Source organism: Chiloscyllium punctatum, chromosome 4, assembly GCF_047496795.1.
Source record: "Chiloscyllium punctatum isolate Juve2018m chromosome 4, sChiPun1.3, whole genome shotgun sequence".
In the NCBI taxonomy this organism is placed as follows: Eukaryota; Metazoa; Chordata; class Chondrichthyes; order Orectolobiformes; family Hemiscylliidae; genus Chiloscyllium; species Chiloscyllium punctatum.
In genome coordinates this window covers 88170344-88182815 of record NC_092742.1, presented here as the reverse complement: position 1 = coordinate 88182815, position 12472 = coordinate 88170344, and the positions used below count along the sequence as shown (strand labels likewise).

The window sequence follows — 12472 nt, the reverse complement described above, 5'->3', positions numbered from 1 at the left end:
ACATTGAGTTCTCCCAAGCTGTGTCAAACCTCTATGGCTTTGGAGTTGGTCCATAGGCTGTCCAAATGGGACAAAAATGAATATACGTCTGTCTGAAGAGTTGACTATCTCCAGTCAAGACAGATTAGTGCTCTAACTATGATATATTTTTCTTTCGAAAAACATGAAATTTTGGTTGAACCTTTTGTGGACCCCTTTTATTTTTCTGATGAGAGAACTGATTGTGATTTGATTCAGTTCTGTGTTTTGCCTTGGGAAGAAACTATATATACTTCCACATATATATATACGACTATGTAAATCATTTCACGTTAGTAAGGCCTACTCAGAGCCACGTTCCTTCCTGTTATGAAGCGTGGCAAGCAAAGAGAGGCCAGAGCTCCTTATGTAGGCTGCTTCCTCTCTTCCCCCCACCCCCCCACCCCCCTTCCTCCTTTCGTGCTCAGATGAGGAGGTAAACATTACTTTCTCATAGAACTGAAGAAACAAACCACAAAGTGGCTGAACCAGGGCACGTGCTCTCTAAATATATCGCCCAGTGGCCAAACGGCGGAAGTGAGACTGCTGCACAGCACTCGTGCTAGTGAGTTTGGACTCAGATGACTAAGCAGTTCGTCTCCAGAATCATGAAAGGCTTCCATGGCAACAAGGCCTTGGAGCACCATACGGAGGTACCAGGTGGCTAGTTCAGGGCAGGAGGAGAAGAGGATGGAGTTTTAAAGAAAGCTTCTTCATTTCCGTGTGTTTCTCACTCCTTTTTTTACTGTAATTGAGAGAAATCTGGAAAGAAGAAAATGTTTAAAAGCTGATGGTTTACATTTGAAACTCAACCACTTGGGGGCCAGAGACTACTCCCTTGCCTAACCCCAACTCTAACCCAGCCTCCACTGTATCTCTCCTGATGTTAATCCAGCTCCCTCACACCGTCACTCAGTAATCCCTCTTCCCCCAGCACCCCGTCTTACTAAATGTCTAATCTAAATCACTAATGATAATCCACTTCCCTCACACTGTCCTCAGTAATCCCTCTCCCCCAGCACCCTGTGTTCCTGACGGTATCTTTCCGGATGTTGATCCAGCTCCCTCACACTGTCACTGAGGAACCCCCCTCTCTCAGCACCCCCTGTCACTGACTGTATCTCTCCTGATGTTAATGCAGCCCCTCACATTGTCACTTAGTAATCTCTCTTCCCCCAGCACCCTGTGTTACTGACTGTATCTCTCTTGATGTTAATCCATCTCCCTCACACTGTCACTCAGTAACTCCTCTCCCCCCAGCACCCTGTGTTACTGACTGTATCTCTCTTGATGTTAATCCATCTCCCTCACACTGTCACTCAGTAACTCCTCTCCCCCCAGCACCCTGTGTTACTGACTGTATCTCTCCTGATGTTAATCCAGCTCCCTCACGCTGTCACTCAGTAACCCCTCTCTCCCCCAGCACCCATTTTCTTTGCTCTTTCTCTCTGTCTCTACCTACATCCACCTGTGACTGTAAACAAGGCCACCCTTTGCAACAACGTCACTGTGTTATTGAGCAAAGTGTTTGACATCAATTACAGTAAGAGTGCTGGCTTCTCACAGATGTCCTGCCTCCCTTGTGGTTGGTTGTAGCTTGTGTTATGAGTTCTGCAGAAGGATGAAAGTGCTTTAGAAGAAGCCAGATGTCCTTTGAGTGGCTCTCATCACCCTGCAAGCCTTGTGTAAGGACCCTAGACACTGAATGTTAATCCCTCTGTTCAGCCTGGGTTCCCATGGTATCACACTGTCATCCTGAGTCAGAGGATTGTGCCTTCGGGCCCCAGGGTCCTGAGCCTATCATCTAAGCTGACGCTCCGGTGCAGTGCTGAGGGGTTGCTGCATTGTTGGAGGTGCTGTCTTTCAGAAAGGCCATTAAACTGAGGTACTCTCTCATTTTAAGAGATCCCACGGTCGTCTTTGAAGAAAAGAATGAACTACCTTTGGTGCCCTGGTCAATATTTTCCCTCAAACATCACGGAAACCGATTAGCTTTATTCTCACATGTACTGACAAGTTTACCCGTTTCCACGTATGGGGCCATTGAGGTACAAAGGTACCTTGGTACGGATTCTTCAATACCAGAGGATCCCACTATTTATCTTGTTACTGCTTGTGACTGCGTATCAAAGAGTATTGCAATGTCTGCAGCAAATGTCGGAAGGGGCATAAGACATTCGACACATGTCCCTGTGCCCCTCCACTCCCAGTCCCCAGTGCCACTGTCTCTGAGGTGGGTTTGGCGGTGCCATGTTACGGTGTCCTGGAATCTTCTAGTGATTGCCTAATTTTGCCAATTGGGATCACTTCCTGGTCCAGGCCCTGAATGGGTACACTCGTCAGAGCTGTCGCCCGGCAATCAGCCTCCCAATTGTGTTTTTAGTTCATGGGATGCGGGTGGGCACTGCCTACAGACTAAAGCCAGCAGCGCTTGGAAACAAACAGACTGGTCATATTGATGCTCTATTCTGATGACTCGGCGCACCAGTTTTACGGGGTTTTCCTTTTTGGGATTGCCCAGAAGGCAGTTAAGATTCAAACCCGTTGTTGTGGGTCAACGTAATAGGCCAGACCAGGGAAGGAATTCCTTTCCTGAAGGACATGAGTGGACCAGATGAGATCTTGCAAAAAAATGGACGTGTTTCACACCCAAGGTTCTTATTATGCCACGGTGGGATTTGAACCCACATTCCTCAGAACGTCTGCTTAGGGTTTTGGATGACTGGTCCAGTAGCGTTAGCAATGTGCCGCCCAGGTTGGAAACTGCGGCCTCATTAAGTACTCGGCAGAAAGGAGAGAGCTTGGAAACCCGGATGAAATTTCCAAAGTGAAGAACAGTGAAGCTGTTGGGAGTCTGGGAACAGGTTTGGGATGGATCATTTCTGGTTACTGGTTTGCCCCCAGTGATTTAAACTGTGTGGGATTAGAGTTTAATCTGGTGGTCATCCTGCGAGAAAGCAAATGGGGAAACGTCAGGTCAATTTATTGTAGATTGAAGCACAATGGGATTAATCTGTTAATCTTATATCACCCTGTGTGTCTCCCCTTTAGGAACCTGCCTCTGTTTCCCTTCCTGGCAAAGCTCATTCCGAGAAGCAGGTGTGAAGGCCGCTGTTGGATGACATGGATCTGTGTGATACCGAGGAGCGCGATAGTGACGATGAAGTCTTCGACTTGGACTTAACGGCCCCGGACAGTGGCTATAGTGACACCAGCGGGACCTATGCATCTGGTGCCTCTCCGAGCTGGACTGCCAGGCGCCAGCGGTTGTTTCCTCCAACGCAGCACTCAAATGGAGCCGGGGGCATTCCGGAGGAACAGTGTGACAGGGGGACGCAAACCTCGAGCTCCAGCCCCCCAGATGAAAGCGAACCACAAAGACTATTCTATGGTAATGTTTCTTTGCCGCTGTTCCCTTGCCCAGTTAATGCAATTCCCGTGTTTGAGGTTGGATGGATAACGTGCCGTTAAATGATGTGGAAACGTTGCGTGATCTTGACTTTTGAGATCGATGGGTCTTTTTCTGAGAGTAGCAGTTTCAATCTTCCTCTGGAACCTAGTTTCAATGAACTCAACCCATCGCATATCTCTCTGACTGTCCCCTTCCTCCATCTCTACCTCGCCCTTCTCGCTCTTGTATCTGTGCCTGCCCCATTTCTTTCTCATCTTTCTCTTCTTTTTCTCTTCCCACTTTCTATCTCTCTTTCCCTCCCCCCCGCCCCCAACTCCCCCTTTCTCTCCTGGTGCCCCCTCCCTCTCTCTTTCCCTCTGCCTTTCCCTTTCCCCTTTCCATTCCATTATCTCCCTCTCTCCATCTCTTTATCTATCTCTCTATGTATCTAATCTACCCATCAACCTCATCCATCAACCTCACCTATCTATCTGTCTCACCTATCTATCTGTCTCACCTATCTATCTGTCTCACCTATCTATCTGTCTCACCTATCTATCTGTCTCATCTATCTGTCTATCCCATCTCTCCAATCCCCTCTCTCCCATCCCATCTATCTGTCTACCTTATCTATTTGTCTCATCTATCTGTCTATCCCATCTCTCCAATCCCCTCTCTCCCATCCCATCTATCTGTCTACCTTATCTATCTGAGCTGAAAATGTGTTGCTGGAAAAGCGCAGCAGGTCAGGCAGCATCCAAGGAGCAGGAGAATCGACATTTCGGGCATGAGCCCTTTTTCAGCCCTTCCTGAAGAAGGGCTCATGCCCGAAACGTCGATTCTCCTGCTCCTTGGATGCTGCCTGACCTGCTGTGCTTTTCCAGCAACACATTTTCAGCTCTGATCTCCAGCATCTGCAGTCCTCACTTTCTCCTACCTTATCTATCTATCTAACTCATCTATCTATCTCCATTACCCCTTCCCCTTGGGTCTAATGTTAATCCATTACAAAAGCCGTTGCTTATCCAAGTACATTACAGCAGTCTCCCCTTACTTGCTGGCTGCCACCTCACTGGGTGAGAGGCAGGCACTGGGGGTGCATTATTCCGTAAACAACAAGAGGACAGAACAAAACCAGAGGCTGGGAAGTGATGAAAGTCAGAATATTAGTGGTTCTGCGCTGGCTGAGTGTGGAAAACCACGGACCTCTGCTTTCCCTTTGTTGAGAGTTAAGTGAATTTGATTGAAAGGGTAGGTAAGTGAAATGGGAGAGTAGGGATCAGAATGGCATAGAAATTGGAAAGGGGGCTACCTTTGGGAGGGGAAGTAACCTAGGTCAGAGTAACAAGGTCTAAGGAATTCTACATCAGAGAGCTCAGACTTGATGACCATGAGGGGCAGATTCAAGGGAGCTGGTTGATTTTGCTGCAGTTACCTCCTTTATTGGTACAACATTTCCAAATTCCCATTTCCGCTGTAGACAAAAGGAGCACACGCCGACTGGAAATGGGTGCCTGCTTCCTGCCTGCCATTTTGGGGCCTCAGCTGTCCGCATAGTGCCTTTAAAAATGATGACTATGCAGCTCAATCCCTAGACCTAGATGTACACGGGATTTACACAAACAGTGTTTATGGGGCCTACCAGGCTTCGCTAACTGAGACTGGAAATAAAATTATTTTAGGATTTTTGTGGTAATTGAAATAAGGTGGAGGCAGAAAATAGTGATAGCCACTGCGGTCACGTACCAGTCAGTGTGGACAGTACTAACGTGATTCATTGGTGAAGAACCACTCAGAAACAGGCGAAATTCAGGAGCTACTCGGTAGCCAAGAGTCTGTGAAGGGAGGGGGCTTCGGCAGACCAGGTTGTGGTAACACGGACAGCAATCTCTTCAATAACTCAAACCCTTGAGATTTTGAATGATGCTGCCAATGCCAGTTTCCACATGAGATGTCAAATTCGGGCTTTGTCTGCCATTTCTGACGGATGTTCAAAAGAAAAGTTATTGCACCACTTGAAAGAGTGGAAAGAAATCTTCCAGATATCCTAGACTGCTTCCATCATCCTGTAAATCAGATTATGTGGGAGCTTGCTGTGCACGAATTGGCTGTTGTGTTTTGCTGGCTGACAACAGTGAGGGCATTTCAAAAGTTGCAAAGGAGTCTGGGACATTCTGAGGCCATGAAATTCTTTGCACGTGTTTGCCCATGGCAGCCAGCTCTACCTCATCACTTTTGGTTCACCCTACTGCCCCTGTTGTCTGACTGACTATCCCAACTCCAGTACTGGATGTGCAGACTCCAACTCAGCCACTACTGCAGCCTCTATTGGCCATACTCTGAGGCCAATCCAGACTGTTCCCAGCCTTGGTCTCCCCAGATTGAGCTGCCGGCCTCACGTTTTTGCCCTCGCCAAGAGCAGCTATTTCCACTCCCGTGGCACCTCCCAAGTCCGCCCGGCCTCAGTTTATCAGAGACGGTGCAGTGGCTCCGTGGTTAGCACTGCTGCCTCACATCGCCAGGCACGTGGGTTTGATCCCACCCTCGGGTGCCTGTCTGTGAGGAGTTTGCACATTCCCCCAGTGTCTGCACGGGTTTCCTCCCAGAATCCAAAGATGTGCAGATTAGGTGGATAGGCCATGGGAAATGCAGGATTACAGGGGTAGTGAACCTGGGTGGGAAGCTCTTCACAGGGTTGGTGTGGTCTCGATGGGCTGAATGACCTGCTTCCACACCATAGGCATTCTATATCTGTGCCTGAGACCCTTGTTTATATCTCGAGGCTTCATTACCCTGCTTATTAAAACGACGTCCGGGTTCCGTTATGAATCTCTAATATTCCGTCTGTGTGGGCCTGTGTCAAATTGTCTTCGATAACGCCCCTTTCTGGGACGGTTTATTGTAGTAAAGGTGAAAACAGAAGGCAGTGAATCCTCCACTTATCCCATGCCAGTCCCTTTAGCGGGCAATACTGAACGGAGTATTGACCAACTTGGCACATGCCCATTGTCATATGAGGTGGAATGCTGCCACCATTGCTCTAATGTAGAAAACACACACACACATATGTGTGTGTGTGAATGTGTGTGTGTGTGAATGTGTGTGTGTGTGAATGTGTGTATATGTGTGTGTGTGTGAATATGTGTGTGTGTGTGTGAATATGTGTGTGTGTGTGTGAATATGTGTGTGTGTGTGAGTATGTGTGTGAGTATGTGTGTGAGTATGTGTGTGAGTATGTGTGTGAGTATGTATATGTGTGTGTGTATGTGTGTGAATATGTATATGTGTGTGAATATGTGTATGTATATGTGTGTGTGTGAATATGTGTATGTGTGTGTGTGTGTGTGTGAATATGTGTGTGTGTATGTGTATGTGAATATGTGTGTGTGTATGTGTATGTGTGTGAATATGTGTGTGAATGTGTGTGTGTGTGTGAATATGTATATGTGTGTGAATATGTATATGTGTGTGTGAATACGTGTGTGTGTGTGTGAATACATGTGTGTGTGTGTGGATGTGTGTGTGTGTGTGTGTGTGAATGTGTGTGTGTGTGAATGTGTGTGTGTGTGAATGTGTATGGGTGTGTGAATGTGTGTGTGTGTGTGTGAATATGTGTGTGTGTGAGTGAATATGTGTGTGTGTGTGTGAATATGTGTGTGTGTGTGTGTGTGTGTGTGTGTGTGTGTGAATATGTGTGTGTGTGTGTGTGTGAATATGTGTGTGTGTGTGTGTGTGAATATGTGTGTGTGTGTGTGTGTGAATATGTGTGTGTGTGTGTGTGTGTGTGAATATGTGTGTGTGTGAATATGTGTGTGTGTGTGTGAATGTGTGTGTGTGTGTGTGTGAATATGTGTGTGTGTGTGTGTGAATATGTGTGTGTGTGTGAATATGTGTGTGTGTGTGAATATGTGTGTGTGTGTGTGTGAATATGTGTGTGTGTGTGAATATGTGTGTGTGTGTGAATATGTGTGTGTGTGTGTGAATATGTGTGTGAATGTGTGTGTGTGTGTGAATATGTGTGTGAATGTGTGTGTGTGAATATGTATGTGTGTGTGTGTGTGTGTGAATATGTATGTGTGTGTGTGTGTGTGTGAATATGTGTGTGAATGTGTGTGTGTGTGTGTGTGAATATGTATATGTGTGTGTGTATGTGTGTGAATATGTATATGTGTGTGTGTATGTGTGTGAATATGTATATGTGTGTGAATATGTATATGTATATGTGTGTGTGTGTGTGAATATGTGTATGTGTGTGTGTGTGTGTGTGTGTGTGAATATGTGTGTGTGTATGTGTATGTGAATATGTGTGTGTGTATGTGTATGTGTGTGAATGTGTGTGTGTGTGAATATGTATATGTGTGTGAATATGTATATGTGTGTGTGTGTGAATACGTGTGTGTGTGTGTGTGAATACGTGTGTGTGTGTGTGAATACGTGTGTGTGTGTGTGAATACGTGTGTGTGTGTGTGAATACGTGTGTGTATGTGAATACGTGTGTGTGTGAATGTGTGTGTGTGTGTGAATGTGTGTGTGTGTGTGAATGTGTGTGTGTGAATGTGTGTGTGTGTGTGAATGTGTGTGTGTGTGTGAATGTGTGTGTGTGTGTGAGTGTGAATATGTGTGTGTGTGTGTGTGAGAATATATGTGTATGTGTGAATGTGTGTGTGTGTGAATATATGTGTGTGTGTGTGTGTGTGAATATATGTGTGTGTGTGTGTGAATATGTGTGTGTGTGAATATGTGTGTGTGTGAATATGTGTGTGTGTGTGAATATGTGTGTGTGTGTGAATATGTGTGTGTGTGTGTGAATATGTGTGTGTGTGTGTGAATATGTGCGTGTGTGTGTGTGTGAATATGTGCGTGTGTGTGTGTGTGAATATGTGCGTGTGTGTGTGTGTGTGAATATGTGTGTGTGTGTGAATATATGTGTGTGTGTGTGAATATGTGTGTGTGTGTGTGTGAATATGTGTGTGTGTGTGTGTGAATATGTGTGTGTGTGTGTGTGTGAATATGTGTGTGTGTGTGTGTGTGTGTGTGAATATGTGTGTGTGTGTGTGTGTGTGTGAATGCGTGCGCGTGTGTGTGTGAATGCGTGTGTATGAATGCGTGTGTGTGTGTGTGTGAATGCGTGTGTGTGTGTGAATGCATGTGTGTGGGTGTGAATGCATGTGTGTGGGTGTGAATGCATGTGTGTGGGTGTGAATGCATGTGTGTGTGTGAATGCATGTGTGTGTGTGAATGCATGTGTGTGTGTGAATGCGTGCGTGTGTGTGAATGCATGCGTGTGTGTGTGAATGCGTGTGTGTGTGAATGCGTGTGTGTGTGAATGCGTGTGTGTGTGAGTGCGTGTGTGAATGCGTGTAAATGCGTGTGTGTATGTGTGTGAATGCAAGTGTGTGTGCGTGTGTGAATGCATGTGTGTGTGTGTGAATGCGTGTGTGTGAATGTGTGTGTGTGAATGCGTGTGTGTGAATGCGTGTGTGTGTGAACGCATGTATGTGTGAATGCGTGTGTGTGTGTGAATGCGTGTGTGTGTGTGAATGCGTGTGTGTGTGTGTGTGAATGCGTGTGTGTGTGTGTGAATGCGTGTGTGTGTGAATGCGTGTGTGTGTGAGAATGCATGTGTGTGTGTAAATGCATGTGTGTGTGTGAATGCATGTGTGTGTGTGTGTAAATGCATGTGTGTGTGAATGCGCGTGTGTGTGTGTGTGAATGCGTGTGTGTGTGAATGCGTGTGTGTTAATGTGTGTGCGTGCGTGAATGCATGTGTGCGAATGCGTGCATGTGAATGCAAGTGTGTGTGAATGCATGCGTGTGTGTGTGAATGCATGTGTGTGTGTGTGTGTGAATGCATGTGTGTGAATGCATGTGTATGGTGTGGGTGAATGCATGTGTGTGTGTGAATGTGTGCATGTGTGTGTGAATGTATGTGTGTGAATGCATGTGTGTGTGTGTGAATGCATGTGTGTGTGTGAGAATGCATGTGTGTGTGAATGCGTATGTGTGTGTGTGAATGCGTGCGTGTGTGTGTGTGAATGCGTGTGTGTGTGCGTGAATGCATGTGTGTGTGTGAATTTGTGTGTGTGAATTTGTGTGTGTGTGTGAATGCATGCGTGTGTGTGAGTGAATGCATGTGTGTGTGTGAATTTGTGTGTGTGAATTTGTGTGTGTGTGTGAATGCATTTGTGTGTGTGAATGCGCGCGTGTGTGTGTGTGTGAAGGTATGTGTGTGTGAATGCGCGCGTGTGTGTGTATGCATATGTGTGTATGCATGTCTGTGTGTGTGTGAATGCATGTGTGTGTGTGAATGCGTGTGTGTGTGTGTGTGAATGCGTGTGTGTGTGTGTGAATGCGTGTGTGTGTGTGTGAATGCGTGTGTGTGTGTGTGAATGCGTGCGTGTGTGTGTGAATGCGTGCGTGTGTGTGAATGCGTGCGTGTGTGTGTGAATGCATGCGTGTGTGTGAATGCAGGTGTGTGAATGCAGGTGTGTGCGTGTGTGAATGCATGTGTGTGTGTGAATGCATTTGTGTGTGTGAATGCGTGTGTGTTTGTGTGAAGGTGTGTGTATGAATGCGTGTGAGTGTGTGTGTGTATGCATGTCTGTGTGTGTGAATGCATGTGTGTGTGTGAATGCATGTGTGTGTGTGTGAATGCGTGTGTGTGTGAATGTGTGTGTGTGTGCGTGAATGCATGTGTGCGAATGCGTGCATGTGAATGCATGCGTGTGTGTGTGTGAATGCATGTGTGTGTGAATGCATGTGTGCGTGTGTGAATGCATGTGTGTATGCATGTGTGTGTATGAATGTGTGTGCATGTGTGAATGTGTGTGTATGTATGAATGTGTGTGTGTGAATGCGTGCGCATGTGTGTGTGAATTCATGCCTGTGTGTGCGTTTGAATGCATGTGTGTGTGTGTGTGAATGCATGTGTGTGTGTGAATGCCTGTGTGTGAATTCGTGTGTGTGTGAACGCATGTGTGTGTGTGTGAATGCATGTGTGTGTGTTTATGCATGTGTGTGTGTTTATGCATGTGTGTGTGTGAATGCACTTGTGTGTGTGTGAATGCATGTGTGTGTGTGTGAATGCATGTGTGTGTGTGTAAATGCATGTGTGTGTGTCAATGCATGTGTGTGTGTGTGAATGCATGTGTGTGTGAATGCATGTGTGTGTGTGAATGCATGTGTGTGTGTGAATGCATGTGTGTGTGAATGCATGTGTGTGTGTGAATGCATGTGTGTGTGAATGCATGTGTGTGTGAATGCATGTGTGTGTGTGAATGCATGTGTGTGTGTGAATGCATGTGTGTGTGTGAAAGCATGTATGTGTGAATGCGTGTGTGTGAATGCGTGTGTGTGAATGCGTGTGTGTTAATGTGTGTGTGTGCGTGAATGCATGTGTGTGCGAATGCATGTGTGTGTGTGTCAATGCATGTGTGTGTGAATGTATGTGTGTGTGTGAATGCATGTGTGTGTGAATGCATGTGTGTGTGTAAATGCATGTGTGTGTGTGTGAATGCATGTGTGTGTGTGTGAATGCATGTGTGTGTGTGAATGCGTGTGTGTGAATGCATGTATGTGTGTGTGAATGCATGTATGTGTGTGTGAACGCATGTATGTGTGAATGCGTGTGTGTGTTAATGTGTGTGCGTGCGTGAATGCGTGCATGTGAATGCAAGTGTGTGTGAATGCATGCGTGTGAATGCATGTGTGTGCGTGTGTGAATGCATGTGTGTAAGCATGTGTGTGTGTATGAATGTGTGTGCATGTGTGAATGTGTGTGCATGTATGAATGTGTGTGTGTGAATGCGTACACATGTGTGTGTGAATGCATGTGTATGTGTGTGTGAATGCATGTGTGTGTGTGTGTGAATGCATGTGTGTGTGTGTGTGTGTGTGTGTGAGAATGCATGTGTGTGTGTGAATCCGTGTGTGTGTGAATGCGTGTGTGTGAATTCGTGCGTGTGTGTGAATGCATGTGTGAATGCATGTGTGTGTGTGTGAATGCATGCCTGTGTGTGCGTGTGAATGCATGTGTGTGCGCGTGTGTGAATGCATGTGTGTGCGTGTGTGTGAATGCATGTGTGTATGCATGTGTGTGAATGCATGTGTGTATGCATGTGTGTGTATGAATGTGTGTGCATGTGTGTGTGTGAATGCGTGCGCATGTGTGTGTGAATTCATGCCTGTGTGTGTGTGAATTCATGCCTGTGTGTGTGTGAATGCATGCCTGTGTGTGCGTTTGAATGCATGTGTGTGTGTGAATGCGTGTGTTTGTGAATGCCTGTGTGTGAATTCGTGCGTGTGTGTGAACGCATGTGTGTGTGTGAATGCATGTGTGTGTGTGTGAATGCATGTGAGTGTGCGAATGCACCTGTGTTTGTGTGAATGCATGTGTGTGCGTGTGGGTGAATGCATGCGTGTGTGTGAATGCATGTGTGTGCGTGTGGGTGAATGCGTGTGTGTGTGAATGCATGTGTGTGTGAATGCATGTGTGTGTGTAAATGCATGTGTGTGTGTCAATGCATGTGTGTGTGTCAATGCATGTGTGTGTGTCAATGCATGTGTGTGTGTGTCAATGCATGTGTGTGTGTCAATGCATGTGTGTGTGTGAACGCATGTGTGTGTGTGAACGCATGTGTGTGTGTGAACGCATGTGTGTGTGTGAACGCATGTGTGTGTGAATGCATGTGTGTGTGTGAATGCATGTGTGTGTGTGAATGCGTGTGTGTGAATGCATGTATGTGAGTGTGAATGCATGTATGTGTGAATGCGTGTGTGTGTGAATGCGTGTGTTTGTGTTAATGTGTGTGCGTGCGTGAATGCATGTGTGTGAATGCATGTGTGTGTCAATGCATGTGTGTGTGAATGCATGTGTGTGTGAATGCATGTGTGTGTGTGAACGCGTGTGTGTGTGAACGCGTGTGTGTGTGAACGCATGTGTGTGTGAATGCATGTGTGTGTGTGAATGCATGTGTGTGTGTGTAAATGCATGTGTGTGTGTGTGTGAATGCATGTGTGTGTGTGAATGCGTGTGTGTGTGAATGCATGTATGTGTGTGTGAAT

General features: G+C 46.3%; 1 protein-coding gene across 1 annotated transcript in view; it reads left to right on the top strand.

The window, feature by feature from the left end:
• Positions 1-12472, top strand: part of LOC140476509 (bcl-2-modifying factor-like) — a 179174-nt gene that overhangs the window by 18423 nt on the left and 148279 nt on the right. Inside the window, exon 2 of the mRNA XM_072569248.1 lies at positions 3070-3409. Within this exon, the coding sequence (XP_072425349.1) occupies positions 3142-3409 (268 nt within the window). The 5' untranslated portion in view covers positions 3070-3141. The remainder of the gene's footprint in view (positions 1-3069; positions 3410-12472) is intronic.